At 42.1% G+C, this 16,501-nt stretch overlaps 3 protein-coding genes across 10 annotated transcripts in view; 2 read left to right on the forward strand and 1 right to left on the reverse strand.

Moving 5' to 3' along the window:
• Positions 1-10,996, forward strand: part of ANKRD37 (ankyrin repeat domain 37) — a 24,790-nt gene extending 13,794 nt beyond the window's left edge. The window contains exon 5 of the mRNA XM_050947213.1: positions 10,788-10,996. Coding sequence (XP_050803170.1) covers positions 10,788-10,876 — 89 coding nt within the window. The 3' untranslated portion in view covers positions 10,877-10,996. The remainder of the gene's footprint in view (positions 1-10,787) is intronic.
• UFSP2 (UFM1 specific peptidase 2) overlaps positions 1-14,648 on the reverse strand; it is a 24,056-nt gene extending 9,408 nt beyond the window's left edge. The window contains exons 1-8 of one of the 4 annotated variants that reach the window (XM_050947199.1): positions 14,271-14,473; positions 11,769-11,847; positions 9,490-9,673; positions 9,337-9,403; positions 8,746-8,903; positions 7,100-7,292; positions 5,267-5,413; positions 534-698 (exon numbers count right to left, since the gene is read on the reverse strand). In XM_050947199.1, coding sequence (XP_050803156.1) covers positions 534-698; positions 5,267-5,413; positions 7,100-7,292; positions 8,746-8,903; positions 9,337-9,403; positions 9,490-9,673; positions 11,769-11,847; positions 14,271-14,294 — 1,017 coding nt within the window. In that variant the 5' untranslated portion in view covers positions 14,295-14,473. Of the gene's footprint in view, positions 1-533; positions 699-5,266; positions 5,414-7,099; positions 7,293-8,745; positions 8,904-9,336; positions 9,404-9,489; positions 9,674-11,768; positions 11,848-12,978; positions 13,439-14,270 lie in introns of those variants that run through there. The other 3 variants (XM_050947200.1, XM_050947201.1, XM_050947202.1) reach the window with 3 other exon arrangements.
• A 6-nt stretch (positions 14,649-14,654) lies between these two features.
• C3H4orf47 (chromosome 3 C4orf47 homolog) overlaps positions 14,655-16,501 on the forward strand; it is a 35,037-nt gene continuing 33,190 nt past the window's right edge. For 4 of the 5 annotated variants that reach the window (XM_050947960.1, XM_050947958.1, XM_050947964.1 and 1 more), the window contains exons 1-2: positions 14,655-14,738; positions 15,056-15,139. The gene's annotated coding sequence lies outside the window, so the exon portion shown is untranslated. The remainder of the gene's footprint in view (positions 14,739-15,055; positions 15,140-16,501) is intronic. The other variant, XM_050947959.1, reaches the window with a different exon arrangement.

Genomic DNA, 16,501 nt, shown 5'->3' on the forward strand with positions numbered 1-16,501 from the left:
GTCTGCTAAATGAGAAAGGACTAAATCAGTCCTTATTAATCTGGGGCCTGATCCAACTCCCCTGACGTCAGAAGGGAATCTTTTAATTGACTTTAATGGAATTGGATTGGGCCCTTAAATCTCTCCAACTTGGTAAACACTCTGTGTATTTTGGCTATGTTACGAATTGAGATTCCAAGAGAATACCAACCAAAAGAACTTATAATAAAAATCTTATTTCATGGAACTCTTTTGAAGAAAGGGAAAACTATTCTAATGCCAGTCATTTAATGTACATAACTGGAAACAGAATCCATTTCAAACAAAATGTTCTAGAAGTGATACTCGGAAGTCTTACAGATAAATGTGAATAGTAACTATGAATGGATCAGAAAACAGAAACATAAATTAGATTTTTTTTTAAAAGGGTTTATTCCATAAAGCACATTAAAATCAATGGAATAGTACTTTTAATAATCAGTTCTATAGCACTGATTTTTCTAGAGAAATACATTAAATACACATGAAATGCAATCTGTTTCTTTGTCCTGTACCTGTTGAATCTCCTTGTGTGTAGGTATAGATTTCTCTGTGTAACCCTGATGTTTGAACCATGAACAGATAGTCTGCAGAGACCGGTAGGCACATCCCCAGCCATTATCATCTATCCGATCCTGCATATAGTGATGATAACTATATACACCATGTACCAAATACACCTGAACAGAAAAAGAAAAGACAAAAAAAACCACCTCTATCTCAGGAGCTGTTGTCTCAGAAGCTGAATATTCATTATTTGATGTTTACACTTGCGATATGTTAGTTTTCTAATAATTGATTATGATTCATGAGAGAAATAGCTGTGTGACTTCTTGCTTCCCCGTGCCCAAGACAAAACTTTAAGGTTTTGGTTTTTGTTTTTTTTTTTAAAGAATAAGGGAGAAATCCTTAAAGTGCATTTTTACAATTCAGTCATCACTGAACTTGTAAGCAATTTGTAAGCAATTTTCTGTAAATTCAGGGACACAGTTAGAATGTTTTACTTGGCATATTGATAACTCATGTTAGGGCATGAATTCAAACTTAGCAAATCCTAGAGGCCAGTAAAGTGGTGTTACAGACATTTCAGATCATGCTCTAGCTAGAGTATGGGTGCCGAATGCAGTGTTGATTGAATCACTGTGAATTAAATTAACGGTCACAGTAACATCTAGTTACTCAGCCAATTAGATCACTTGCTCGAATGTTTAGCCCCATGCAGAGGAATGGCTATCAGACTACATTAGTAAAGATGTTTGTCCGATCTGGTTACAAAACATGCTATAAGTAAATACATAGTCAGATGTACATATATATGTAAAATAGAGCTTACAGAAATTGGAATAGATGAAAGATCTGCAAAAAAATATAAGAATGGCCATACTGGGTCAGACCAAAGGTCCATCTAGCCCAGTATCCTGTCTTCCCACAGTGGCCAATGCTAGGTGCTTCAGAGGGAATGAATAGAATAGGTAATCATCAAGTGATCCATCCCGTCGGCCATTCCCAGCTTCTGGCAAACAGAGGTTAGGAACAGTACCCCTGCTTATCTTGGCTTATAGCCCCTGATAGACCTATCCTCCATGAATTTATCTAGTTCTTTTTTAATCCTATTATAGCCTTGGTGTTCACAACATCCCCTGGCAAAGAGTTCCACAGGTTGACTCTGCATTGTGTGAAGAAATACTTACTTTGGTTTGTTTTAAACCTGCTGCCTATTAATTTCATTTGGTGACCCTTAGTTCCTGTGTTATGAGGAGTAAATAACACTTTCTTATTTACTTTCTCCACACCAGTCATGATTTTATAGACTTCTATCATATCCCCCCTTAGTCATGTATTTTCGAAGCTAAAAAGTCCCAGTCTTATTAATCTCTCCTCGTATGGAAGTTGTTCCATACCCCTAAACTTTGTTGCCCTTTTCTGAACCTTTTCCAATTCCAATATATCTTTTTGCGATAGGGTGACCACATCTGCATGTAGTATTCAAGATATGGGTGCACCATCGATTTATATAGAGGCAATATGATATTTTATGGCTTATTATCGATCCCTCGCTTAATGATTCCCAACATTCTGTTTTGACTGCCGCTGCACACTGAGTGGATGTTTTCAGAGAATTATCCACAATGACTCCAAGATCTCTTTCTCGAGTGATGATAGATAATTTAGACCCCATCATTTTTTTATGTTTAGTTGAGATTATGTTTTCCAATGTGCATTACTTTGAAGTTATCAACACTGACTTTCACCTGCCATTTTGTTGCCCAGTCACCCAGTTTTGTGAGCTCCCTTTGTAACTCTTCACAGTCTGCTTTGGACTTAACTATCTTCAATAGTTTTGTATCATCTGCAAATTTTGTCACCTCACTGTTTACCCCTTTTTCCAGGTCATTTATGAACATGTTAATAGCACTGGTCCCAGTACAGATCCCTGGAAGAACCCACTATTTACCTCTATCCATTCTGAAAACTGACCATTTATTCTTACCCTTTGTTTCCTATCTTTTAATCAGTTACCGATCCATGATAGGACCTTCCCTCTTATCCCATGACAACTTACTTTGCTTAAGAGCCTTTGGTGAGGGACCTTGTCAAAGGCTTTCTGAAAATCTAAGTCCACTATATCCATTGGATCACCCTTATTCACATGCTTGTTGACCCTCTCAAAGAATTCTAGTAGATTGGTGAGGCATGGATTTCCCTTTACATGTTGACTCTTCCCCAACAAATCATGTTAATCTATGGGTCTGATAATTCTGTTCTTTACTATAGTTTCAACCAGTTTGCCCAGTTAGGCTTAATATCCTATAACTGCCAGAATCATCTCTGGAGCTTTTTAAAAAAATGGTGCCACATTAGCTATCCTCCAGTCATCTGGTACAGAGGTTAACTTAAATGATAGGTTACATACTACATTTCGTAGTTCTGCAATTTCACATTTGAGTTTTCAGAACTCTTGGGTGAATGTCATCTGGTCCTTGTGACTTATTTCTGTTTAGTTTATCAATTTGTTCCGAAACCTCCTCAAATGACACCTCAGTCTAGCACAGTTCCTCAGACTGTCACCTAAAAGAATGGCTCAGGTTTGGGAATCTCCCTCACATCCTCAGCCATGTAGACCAATACAAAGAATTCATTTAGATTCTCTGCAATGGCCTTATCTTCCTTGAGTGCTCCTTTAGCATCTTGATTGTCTAATGCCCTCACTGGTTGTTTAGCAGGCTTCCTGTTTCTGATGTACTAAAAAATTATTTTGCTGTTATTTTTTGAGTCTTTTGCTAGCTGTTCTTCCAATATTTTTTTTGGCCTTCCAAATTATATTTTTACACTTCATTTGCCAGAGTTTATGCTCCTTTCTATTTTCCTCAATATGATTTAATTTTCACTTTTTAAAGGATGCTTTTTTGCCTCTCACTGCTTCTTTTACTTTGTTGTTTAGCCACGGTGGCACTTTTTTGGTTCTCTTACTATATTTTTTAATTTGGGGATATACATTTAAGTTAAGCCTCTATTATGGTGTCTTTAAAAAGTTTCCATGCAGCTTGCAGGTATTTTACTTTTGGCACTGTACCTTTTAATTTCTGTTAAACTTCCTCATTTTTGTGTAGTTCCCCTTTCTGAAATTAAATGCTACCATGTTGGGCTGCAGTGTTTTCCCTGCTACAGGGATGTTAAATCTAATTATATCAGAGGAAGGCAAACAATTTCCTTGACAACTACAGTACTGCTCACAGCAGTTTCTACAGGCAAAGCAGCATAGTATAGCAGCAGGAGCAGCAGAGAAGCAGGAGGGAGCAACAGACACGGCTGCAGAGATACAGAGTTTTAGAAAACTCTTATTCTAACACCAAGATCTGTACTATCAATAATACATTATAATAATTTTATTTATCCCTATCCAAAGGCCTCTGCAGCACCTTAATGAAAAGGTAAATGCAATACTTAGTCCCTTTCTTTTAATGTTGTCTCTTCCCCTTCACTGCCTGAGGTCTCATACAATTATTTTTTGCAGTATCTATTTAGACTGTAAAGTCTCTGAGGCCAGGACCTGGACTTATGTCTGTAAAGTGCCATCCAAACACCAAAATTAATAATAAAAGCAATAACAGAATTATTACTGTACCCTAACATTTTTCCAGAGCAGATCTAAAGACACTAATAAACCCCACATCATTCTCTACTACCAGACATTAAACAAAAATGTACAATGGAAATAAAAGACAGTCTTCAGCCTGTCCCTGAAGGATTTTAATGACACATTTACATGTACCTAAAGATAAGGGGTGAGACAAGGAAGAGAATTAAAGAGCCACAGTCCTCCAGTCCCCCCACAAACTCCTCTCAAGATTATAATTCATTAAGATTACCAATGCCATTGTTGAGAATCTCACCTGTCATCACAGGACACTCAGCAATATAGTGCCTCAATTTAAGATTGTTGCTATAAGGTCTTACCGGACAGAGCAGATTATGAAGCATGAGAATAGAACGGCAGTTCTCAACTTTTTCCATATTTGGGATCTTTTTTACACCAGGATCACCCTAGGGCCACCACTTTCCTCCAGCTGGGATCCATCTCCATTTAACAGTATGAGAAAGGAGGGGATGGTCACCAATCACATCCTAAGAATCCATGACAAAGGCCAAAGATTCTCCAGCTTTTTCATTCTGCAGACCACTTTGTCTGAGAGAGATTGTTTCACGAACTCTCTTGAATACTTGGTTCTCAAAGTGTTTCATTTTGTAGACCCTAGTTTGAGAATGCTGGCAGAGACTCTTGAAGACCTAATCCTTTGACTGTCGTGGTTCAGTTGTAGCTGTCAAAATGGCTTGTAAGAGTACACTCACATTGAAATGTTTGTCTATAGCTTTAGTTCACTGCAGTTAAGTCCCCAGTTTCCAAATACCTTAAAAATAAAATGAATTTCTCCTTACTATGACTGAAAAAAAAACTGAGCTTCCAGGTTCCAACTTGCGAAACTTGTCAACCTATCTAGAGATGACAGCATCTCTAGAAAGGGTGGGCAAAGAATGAGAGCCTGAATTAATTTCCCTACCTTATTCAGTTTTAGTTTTCAGTATTTGTCTCACATACAGTCAGAAATTTTAGTCAAGTAAAAAGATTACCATGGCGACTACATGAAATGGAAATGTAGCATTGGCTACGACACCAGATTTGTGATTATCAACAAGATTTATGTAAAATAAGAAGCATTTTCCTATAAATGCCACAAGTGAAACTTACCATACCGGCCTCTATGCCAGGTGGATTGAGATATATGTGTGGATTTCTGAGATATCCATCTTTATACGGTTCATCTGGAAAGTGATAAGCATTCGCTCTTCTTAAATAGGGTCTATCAGAGGGCAGATGGAACAGTTCATGTAATTCCTACATGCAAGTCAGAATCAAAATGAAGGGATAACGAACAAGAGAATAATTCAAGTTTCTTTAAAAAAATTACTCCAAATGGTAGTTAAGTTTTCATAACCAGTATTGTTTTTAATATAGAAGTTCAGAAACTGTTACATACTAAAAACTCTAGAATAAATCAATATTGAATGTATGTGTTTAACACTAACAAGCCAGTACTGCAAAGACTCATTGAAGTGAATGGGACTCAGCAAGAAACAAGACTCTTTGCAGGACTGGGGTCTCAATTACAAATAGATATATGGCAAAAAGTGCAATAAAAAAGAGATTAATTTTATGAAAATAATATACAATGTTAAATAGTACTGAGAATAAAAAAACAAAAACAATTTGTCTATCTGACATAATGTTATAAATTAAAGAAAATCAGCTCACATTTTGAGCAAATTTTATTTAAAAAAAAAAAAAAGTATGGTATCTTAAACACCATTTGGCAACTGAGTGAAAACACAATTAAACAGAGAAAACGGACCCATCCTTATACAAGTACACGTACATGGAGACTCTCACTATTTTAATTAATAAATTCCTGTATAAATCTATCAAGGCTGAATTCCCCACTCTGTCACTTTGAGTGCAGACGGTGGGGGCCTGCAAGGATTCTCAAAATTAATACGTGCCACTCCAGGCTTGTATTAAACTCCCAAGGTTACAGCTTTTCTCTGATCTTAGCTTGGTAAACGCTGTCACCACTCAAATGCAAAAACAAACAAACCAACCCTTTGGACCCAGAAAGGAACACTAAGGAATTCTTCCCTGTGGGGTATCCTCAGGCCCTTTCACTCCCTACCCCACCTCCACCCCAGGGAAGAGCTCAGAAAGAAAACAAAGGAAATTAGCTGTGCTACCAGCTAATCAAACAACATGCAAAAGCCTCTTAGGACACCAAAAATCCAATCCTGTTCTTAAAAATGGTAAATCTTATTAAAAACAAAAAGGAAAAAAAATACACCTGCAATTTAGGCTTTTGCTAGATTTTAAAAGAGTAATTCAAAAAATTAAGCACCCCAAATAGCTTTGGGGGGGCGGGGGAGGTTTCCAGATTAAAGGTTACAAGCAAGCGAAAGCATCAGGGGTTAGCACAGAGAAGATCCACAAGCCAAAAGAAATAAACCTGATTGGATAGGGAATGTTTAGACGGACACAAATAATTTCTTCCAGGCATGGAAGATGAATTTTCATACCTGATTCAAACCTTACACAGCATTCCTGCTATAGCATTGCTGCCCCGTGTTCCTCCAACACAGAGAACAATAGACAAAGGGAAAGTTTCTTTCACAATTTAAAAAAGTTCTACATTCCCATTGGCTCTTTTGGTCAGATGCCCACTCCTTATCTTTTACCTTTAAGCTTGTTAACCCTTTACATGTAAATCAAGCAGAGAACAGATACCAAGAGGGATTTTACAGCTAACTGGCTCGCTGGGTGTCCATAAGGGAGCTCCCTCGCTGCTTCAGTTATCACAAATCCACATAGGTTCTCTTATACAAATAACCATAAACTTCTGTTTATGAAGAAAAGTGCCTGATGAACATTTTAAAAATATGTTTCAATAAACCAAATATATATATGTTCAGTATTCTGTTTCAGTCATAATTACAAATCATGATCTGTCAATATTTGGTCTACAGCAGCCAACTTTACCTTTCTGTAAGTCTCTAGCTGATTATCTAAAATTCCTGTAGGATACGAAATTGTTACAAGGTGCTTTTTTCCTGGTAGCATGAAGTGAAATTGTTCAGGTACCACAATAGATGTTCCCTTCATATATTTCAAAATGCATCTTTCCATATCAGTTAGTTGCTGATGAATTGCATTCACCAGGAGATTTCGTACACTATGAGATATAAGGGAAAATATTTATGAACTAGCACACCAGCAATGCTGGCTCATTCTAAAAACTATACCCACCTCCACAACCAGTTTAATGCACCTGCTGCTCTTATCCCTCCTTCAGCCCATACCAGCAGATGTGAGCAGAGTCTTGTCAGGTGTTGCTCACAACTCATATGTACAAAGATGCTACACTCCAATGACTCAATCCCAGAAAGTACTACATATTTTGGCCTCAATTCAGCAAATCACCCAAGCCAAACTGGAAGTACTCGTGCATAAAGTTAGGCATGTGCCTAAATGCTTTTCTGGATTGCAGCCACTGTATTCAGCACCTTTCAGGATGAAGCCCCAAGGAAAGAGTGCTGTGGATATCACTTCTGTATTGTTTTCCACCTCAGCCTGTCCAGGTGCATGTGTGACTTCCTGAGTGCAGTACTGAGACAACAAGCATTTATCAAAGATTCCTCTCTCTCTCTCTCTCTCTCTCACACACACACGTGTCTGTGTGTATGTACTGTAATTAAACGAATCTGGCATAATATCTTTTGAATATTTTCTTAGCAATCTGCATTTCTTTTTGAGTGATGATAATGAATTGGTATAATTATCAGACATTATGTTAAACAACAATTTGCTCCAAAAACCCCAATGAACATTAAATCACATAACGCTAGGGGATAATAAAACCCTATATGTGAAATAAAATGTAAATATACCACTACTACTTCCATGACTTCCTGTGACCTCCATGACTTCTGCAACTGGAGCAGCCAGTGTGGCTGACCCTGGGGCCAGCTGCTCAGGCGCCCTGTGGCCACTGCTGGAGCAGCCACATCAGTTGCTGCTCAGGCGGCCCCGGGCACTGGCCCCAAGGATCGCCCGAGCAGCAGTGCTGGGGGCTATCCCAGGGACCACCCAAGAATCAGTGGTCCCAGGGGCGGCCTGAGCAGCTGCCCCGGAGGCCCTCAGGAAAATAGTCCCCGGGGGCCTTGGAGTAGTGGGCCACTTGGGGCAGTCAGCCCCCACTGCTGGAGCAGGGGGCCCCCAGAGCAGTGGGGCCCTAGGAACAGGATTTAGTTATCATGGGTATTTATAGTAAAAGTCACGGACAGGTCACGGGCTGTGAATTTTTGTTTACTGCCCGTGATCGGGCCACCATGACTTTTACTAAAAATATCCGTAACGTAATCTTAGCCTTAATCAGAAACTTTGAATTCATCATAGATAATAGGGATGGTCACAAGATCACACTCATTAAACCAAGGAATGTCTATTGTGAGGGCTTTCAAACACTCTAAAAAGATTTCAATTTTATTCCTTATTCTACCTATATTAAAAATTGCTAAATTATAAGATGATGTAGCTTTAGTATCCATATTTTTATTTAGAAAGCACAGACAAATAACAAACTAAAGCGAACTCAAAAATACAACTCAAAGATGTATTATACTTACTTCCTCCACGGCTCTTCTGGAGAAACAGATACAACAACATCAATTGGTAACGTCATGTTAACATAGTGGTGTCTCTTGTTTTCCCTTTCAATGACTGGGGCTACAGCTGCCAAAGGAGATGTCATTTCCAACATAAGGTCTACATTTACTATCTGCTGCTGAAAAGAATAAAGACAGTTACATGCACCAGTAATACATGTCCAACAATACACGCACCAAGAAGGGATGGAAGAAAAAAGTAGATTCATAAGACCCATGAAGATGAAGGGGCTCCAGAGACAGGAAAAGTTAAAAACGCCAAAACAGGCCCTTCACAACCCCAATTAGACGTAATGAGAGACAGATGAAAGGAAGATGCATTTTTGAATGTCAGGGGCCAGAAACAAATAACTAGATAAGATATCTAACTGTGTTAAAGACTATGGGCCTGCTTCTGCATGCTCATCTGTGCAGGTGGATCTTAGCATTCATGTAGAGCACGGTTGAGTTCAATGGCATTCTCTTTGGATGGAAAGGTTTGCCTGTGTGGATCAGCTTGTCAGAAAAGAGCATTTGCTTCTTCTAAGCTGTTAAGATGGGTGGAATATATACCGTATCTTGGAACTTTTTATCCTTCTTTTTCGCACATTTTCTTTTAGTCTCATCTTCTTGGTCAAATCTGCAATATTAGCAGAGAGAAACTAACAATATGAAATTAATCTATTACAAAAATTATGATATACCCATTGTTTCAAATAGACTTACTGAATAAATCGTATTATCTCCTTACAAACAGAATTATCAGTCAGTTCTGATGGAACTGTGTTCATACTGCTGTTAGGCCATACATACACTGAACTATGGCAAATTCTTAATACCAGCACATTTGAAGACAGTTTGGTTGACAGATCACTGAAAATGTATTTTACTGCCTTTTTCGCTGAAGTCTCTAAAACAGAATGAGAACATAATTAGTGTTATTCAAATAATTCCCTAACTTTTATTACAGCTTTAAATTATTTAACATTTAAAGTTAAAATATTTAATTTTGTCCTTGGGAAAAAAAAGAGGAAGTTTTGCTATAATCAGAAAAATGGCTATGTGAAAATAGTGAGCAAAAATCCTGGTCCCACTGCAGTCAATGGCAAAACTCCACTGAAATCAATGGGACCAGGATTTCAGCTGGCTTCTTTTTACTTACCAGATCTACTCCAACTATATACAAAAATCATATCTGCTTACTCTAGTGCAGGGGTGGCCAAACTTACTGACCCTTCGAGACACATACACCAATCTTCAGAAGTTTAAGAGCCAGGATGCGCCTGTCCGAGCTCAGGGCTTCAGCGCTACAGGGAGGGAGGTCTTGGGGCTTCAGCCCCAAGCCCAGGCAGGCACGCTGCATGGGGTTGAAGCCCTGAGACTTCCCTCCCTGCTGGGCAGAGGCCAGAGGCGACGCATGGGGGGAGCGCATGGGGTTATGTTCCACTCTTCATTTTTGCCAGGGTTTGCAGGCCCCATATGGTCACATGGTGCTGCAGGGCCCCCTCCCTGCACGGCAGCTGCTGGAGCCAGCAAGCTGCAGCCCCTGGGGAGAGGCAGTGGCAAACAGCTGGGAGTTGCAGGAAAAGCCACTATTTTTTGTTGCTCTCTCTCCCTGCGAAGCTAAAGCAGCAGCCCCTCCTTTCAGCTCCCAACTGCTTGCTGCTGCCTCTCCAGGAGGAGCTAACACCTATGAGGTGCAGGGAGGGGGTGCGGAGGTAAGAGGGAGGAGTGTGCTTGGTGGGTGTGACTCAAGCTGTTGGATGGTGGCCGAACCTTTAAATTACGCCCCCCCGCCGTCGGTACCAGAAGCCTCTAGCGCACCACAGGGCAGAAGCCCTGAGCTCTCCCACACAGTCTGGAAAGCACCGACTGGGAAGGGCGGGGGCAGAAAGTGTGGAGGGATCCACAAGTTGCACTTTATAAAAGAGCCACTTGTTGCTCATAAGCCACAATTTGGCCACCCCTGCTCTAGTGACTGAACAAAATTGTAATATTGCCTTTTATTTCTGTTACCCTTGCAGAGTCAACACGCCTAGAGAAGACTGTGCTGGATTATATTCTGGTTCACACATCAAAAAAAGCATTGTTAATAGGGCTGTCAAGCGATTAAAAATCACAATTAATCACACAATTAAAAAATTAAGAGATTAATAGCATGATAAATTGCATTGTTAAATAATAAAAAATACAATTTAAATATTTAAATGTTTTCTACGTTTTCAAATATATTGATTTCAATTACAACACAGAATATGAAGTGTATAGTGCTCACTTTATATTTATTTTTATTACAAATATTTTCACTGTAAAAAACAAAAGAAATAGAATTTTTCAATTCACCTAACACAAGTACTGTAATGCAATCGCTTTATCATGAAATCTGCACTTACAAATGTAGAATTATGTAAAAAGAAACTACATTCAAAAATAAAACAATGTAAAACTTTAGAGCCTACAAGTCCATTCAGTCCTACTTCTTGTTCAGCCTATATCTCAGACAAACAAGTTTGGTTACAATTTGCAGGAGATAATGCTGCCCACGTCTTGTTTACAGTGTCACCTGGAGTTTTGCAGTACTTGAATTCATTATAAGTAAGTGTCACTCCAAAACAATTTTTGATTTTTGGGGTTTCACAAAGATTTTAGGGAAGGGTGGGGTAAGTAAAAAATGGTCTCAATGCACATCCCATAAGTGGTATAAATTTGGAAATAATAATTAAAAAAAAAGACCTAAAATTACTGATTTTGGTATGGTTTTAAACTAAAAAAAAAAAAAAAAAAGTGTGTAGTGAAAGGGAATAAGTTGTCAGGAAATGAAACATGAGAGGGAGGTCAAAAAATGAAATCAACTTCATGCACTGATCCTTTACGGTTTGGAGAGAAATCCTAAATATTTGGTGAACAGGTGACAAAATTATTATATCCACTGTGGTGAGTTAATTCTCTTCTATTCAGACTTTACACTCTTATGAGGTGATTCTATGATATTCGTATAGACACACCATCAGTAGTATCCAGCTGAAATGCAAGATCTAGGCCTCCTCTTATTCTAAAGAGTATGTCCATAGTTTCCAGAATCACCTATAGAGAAAAAAGAAGTTGAGTTATAAAGTTAATAGAAATGAGTGGCATAAGACAGTTACTTCAGTAATGTTTCCCAAAAGTTGCAATGAGAACATGACTCATTAAAACAAAATTACTTTTTATCACACAGGTATTAACTGCATACTTTTTTAAATCCAGGAAGTGTTTTTAGAGTAGAACTCCAGCTCCTTTAAATTTGTAATTGTCTGGTTTTAGATTCCATTTTGTTTCCCATCTTTGCCTCTACTTCCTAGCTGAAGGCAGGACTGGAACTGCTCTGCTGATTAATTTGGCAGATTAGATGGGGAGTGCCTCCCATCTGCAATGCTGGGACACTGCAGCAAGCAACAGGAAATTTCCTCTCTACTATCTTCTTCATCTGTTCATTTTGGAAGGGAAGCAACAGTCTCAGCAACTAATAAGGAAGAACTCAAAACTACTGGACTCATGAGGGATCAGTGAACATACAGAAGGGGCTTTGCCCGTTAGCTGCTGCTAAAGAGCTGCAAAGATAGCCAAAGTAAGACCATTTGCAAATACAGAACTATCACCACATTTCTCTTTGGTGACAAAGTGTGGGAAACTTCTGGGTTCAAAGCTAGCCCTGTATTTTAATTGTTTTATTTCAATTCCATGTATAAAGCATATTTGACTTCCATTAAAAACATTCTAAATAGAAACATGAGAATAAACAAACTATAGAAAGATAACGTGCACATGGGAAATGTATCTGAAGTGTTACCACCACGTAAGCAGTATCAACATGTAGTTAAGCTTTAAAGTTGGGGATGGGAATCTTTTTTCTATCAGGGGCCATTGACGCACAGAAAATCAGTTGCAGGCCACACACAGCCCCATGGGGGCATGCAGAGGCTTGGGGCTTCCCCTAGGCTCCAGGTTGGGGCCAGAAATGTGGGGTTCAATGTGCAGGAAGGGACTCTGGACTGGGGTGGGAGGGGGTGAGGGCTCCAGCTTGGGTGTGGGTGGTTTGGGATGTACGAGCGGGCTCAGGGCTGGGGTGTGCAAGGTTTGGGGTGCAGGCTCCAGGAGGAAGTTTGGGTGTGGAAGGGGGTGCAGGGCTGGGGTGTGCGAGGTTTGGGGTGCAGGCTCGGGCCGAGTGGTGCTTACCTCAGGCGACTCCCAGCTGGCAGTGCAGCAGGGCAAAGGCAGGCTCCCTGTCTGCCCTGGCTCCGGGCTGCTCCTGGAAGTGGCCACCGTGTCCAGACCTTAGGCAGATGAGCCAAGGGGCTCTGCACAGTGCATGCTGCCCATGCCTGCAGCTCCCATTGGCTGCAATTCCTGGCCAACAGGATCTGCAGATCCTGCACTGGGGGCTGGGCAGTGCACAGAGCTTCTCTGATTGCCCCTGCTCCTAAGGGCTGCAGGGACATGCCTGTCGCTTCTGGGAGCTGGAGCTGACCCTAGCTTCCCACCCCAGGGGGGTGAGCTGGTCCTTGTGGCTCCAGGCTTCCAGGAGGACACCGAGGCTCAAGGCTTTTGGCCTGCGCCGTCAAGACTTGCCACTGGCAGGATGAAATGAAGCAGTGGGCCACAGGTTCCCCACCCCTGCTTTAAAGCTTCCAGTCTTTCCATGAAACATGGACCTGCCCAATAAAGTATAATAAAGTAAACTTCTTGATAAAGTTACATCTAAACTACATGTTCATTATATTGGTGGTCATTTCAAAAAAATCCTTTAAAAAAAAAAAACCCACACCAAAATTTGACCTTTAAGTAGCACGATTTATTTCAACAGTGGACTCAACAACACACATACACATTTATATGCATCAGGTGTGCAAAACACTTTCAAACATGTCATATGACAAAATCTCTGTCTTGAGGAGCTTACAGCATAAGGGCTTGCTCCTGCAGAGCATCACATAGGTTTCTGAATTCAAAGGGGCTGCACGTGGGGGGGGGGGGGGGGGAGGCGTCTGACCACGTGGCGCTCCATGCAGGACTGATGGGTAAATTCGATGGTTACAACTTCACAAGAAGGCTCATAAGTGGAGGCTGGGAGGGGCCCAGGGAAGGTGATTTACCCGGGCCCAGGCTCGCCCGCAGGGTGCAGCAGGCAGGGACACAAGGGGGGGCAGGAGGCTGGCGCTGAACCAAGGCAGGAGCGGTGCTGCGGGGCGAGATGCAGGCGAGGCCAGGGGCTGCGTGTGCGGGGGTGGGAGCCCGCGCGGACGAAGCTACAGGCTGGCGATGCGGTGGCACCAGGGTCGCTCCGAGCTGCAGCCCCACGAGAACGGGCCGGGCCGGGCCGCGATCGTTAGCCCCGAGGTGACAAGAATTCGACGGCGAGCACCACGTGGGAGATAAGCTCCCCGCATGCACCGGGCCGGCCGCCCCCTCCCCGCACAGCAGAAGCGCCCTGGCCCGCTGTTTTGCCCACCCCAGCGGCGCGGACTCACCACGTCTGTCAGCACCGTACTCATAGTCCGCACACGCCTCTCCGCCGCCCCGATGGGGGGTTGGAACAGGCCGGTTCCCTTACACGCGCCGCAAGGTCTGACGTGTCACTCCAAGCAAGAGAAAGGCAGCAGACCGAGAACGCCAGAGCAGATCATGTGAACGAAGGCGTTGCAGGAGAGGACTACAATTCCCAGGATGCAGCGCGGATGTGCGGCGCGCGCAGCCTCTGGACTACACCAACAGGGCTCGACTGGTGGGGTGGACAATACTGAAATACTATTCATGTATTGTTGGACTTTCCGGAATCCAGAGCAACTGCATCAACAAAGAGCCCTCGGTAGAGTCCCCTCCCGTCCCTCTCAGAAGCTGCTGCTGCCGCCGCCGCCGCCGCCGCCGCCGCCTGGGGATGCAGAGAAGAGGGGGCTGCTGCTGACCCTCTGCAACACAGCTGCTGGGGTTGGTGTGAGGTGAGTGAGAAATCAGTCCAGACGTCCTCCTTGAAGCGTGTGCTGCTGCTTAGTCCCTCTGTGTGCGGCTCACCTCAACCACTGCAATTAACAGTCGTTACTGTCATGGAAGATTTCATGCAAATTGTTTAATCATGCAAATATATGCAATAATTTATGCGATAATGATATTTATTCATCGATTATTCATATGCTGATGTAATTATAGTTACGAAAATATATTTACATGTATGTAAACTGATGCAATTATGTGTGTGTTTTATATGTAACTGGTGGTTACATCATCATTTTAAAATCATTTTTTACTTTCTTAACAGTGCATTGCGCTTCTGAAACATCTTCCATCCAAGGAGGTTTACCAATATTAGTACATTAAATTGATCAACATCCCTGAGAGGTAGGTAAAATATATTATACCCCTTGAAAAGTTACACACTATATATTCTTAATGCAGTGCTCAGTGGTCTCTTTGTATGCTGATTAAGGGAGTGATCCTGAGAAGAGCTGAGCACCCGTAGCTGCCATTGATCTCAATCAGTTACATTTTTGAAGTCAGTGGGAATTGTAGGTGGTCAGCACTTCTCAGGATCAGGATTTAGGTTACCACAATAATGATCCCAAAACTCCTTCACATCTCCTCCACTACCCCTGCGCATTGTTAACCAAGGATGACTACAAAGCACAGCCGAAGGTAATCTAGAAAGCAAAAGGAAATGCTGTCCTGCATATCCTTACCAATGATCTGCACTACTCAGATCCCTGATCTCAATATTTTAAGGGTACTTATTAGCAAATTTGGATCCAGAGATTTTAATAAGAGTTGAATGCAGTTACAACAGAGGTAAATGTGGGCCCTATCTTTTTCATATTGATTTTTCCAAAGGACATGTGATCATGGACTATCAGGGTTGGAAGGGACCTCAGGTGGTTATCTAGTCCAACCCCCTGCTCAAAGCAGGACTAATTCCCAAATTGCCCCCTCAAGGACTGAGCTCACAACCCTGCATTTAGCAGGCCAGTGCTCAAACCACAGCGCTAACCTTGCTAGCTCTCTCCCACAATGTCTAGTTCAGTCCTCTTCTCATCATCACCACTCCAGTTATGACCTGGTAGCTCCTCACTTAAAGTCATCCCGGTTAACATTATTTCATTGGTACGTTGCTGATCAATTAGGGAACATGCTCTTTTAAAGTTGCACAATGCTCCCTTACAATGTTGTTTGGCAGCTGCCTGCTTTGTCCACTGCTTGCAGATAGAGCAGTCTGTTGGAGCTAGCTGATAGGGGCTTGGAACCAGGGTGGATCAGCAGCCCCCCCATCAGCTTGCGCGCCCCCCCCCCCCCAAGTTCCCTGTTCGGCAGCCACCCAGCAGGCTATCTATTGCCAGGCAGTTCAGCTGTCCCTTCCCCCACTGCCCTGTGCTGCTCCTGCCCTCTGCCCGGGAGCCTCCTGCTTCCTGTGTAAAGGGGTGGGGGGGGAGAAAAGAGGGGTGCTAATGTCAGGGTGTCCCCCTTCCCTCCACTCCTTCTCCTTTACTCCTTCCGGCCATCTCCACAGAGCAGCAGGGGACATGACAGGGCTCAGGACAAAGGGAGCTTGCTGACAGCAGCTGCTGTCTCAACTTGCTGATCAACTTAAAAAGGCAGTGTACTTAGAGTAGGGTCAGCGGGCAGTGCAGTCTCTCTCTCTCTCACACACACTGTGTGTGTCTCTTGTCTCTCTCTGCATGCTGTCTCCCCTCTCTCCATTCTTGCTGCCTTGTAG

Source organism: Gopherus flavomarginatus, chromosome 3, assembly GCF_025201925.1.
Source record: "Gopherus flavomarginatus isolate rGopFla2 chromosome 3, rGopFla2.mat.asm, whole genome shotgun sequence".
Taxonomy (NCBI): domain Eukaryota; kingdom Metazoa; phylum Chordata; order Testudines; family Testudinidae; genus Gopherus; species Gopherus flavomarginatus.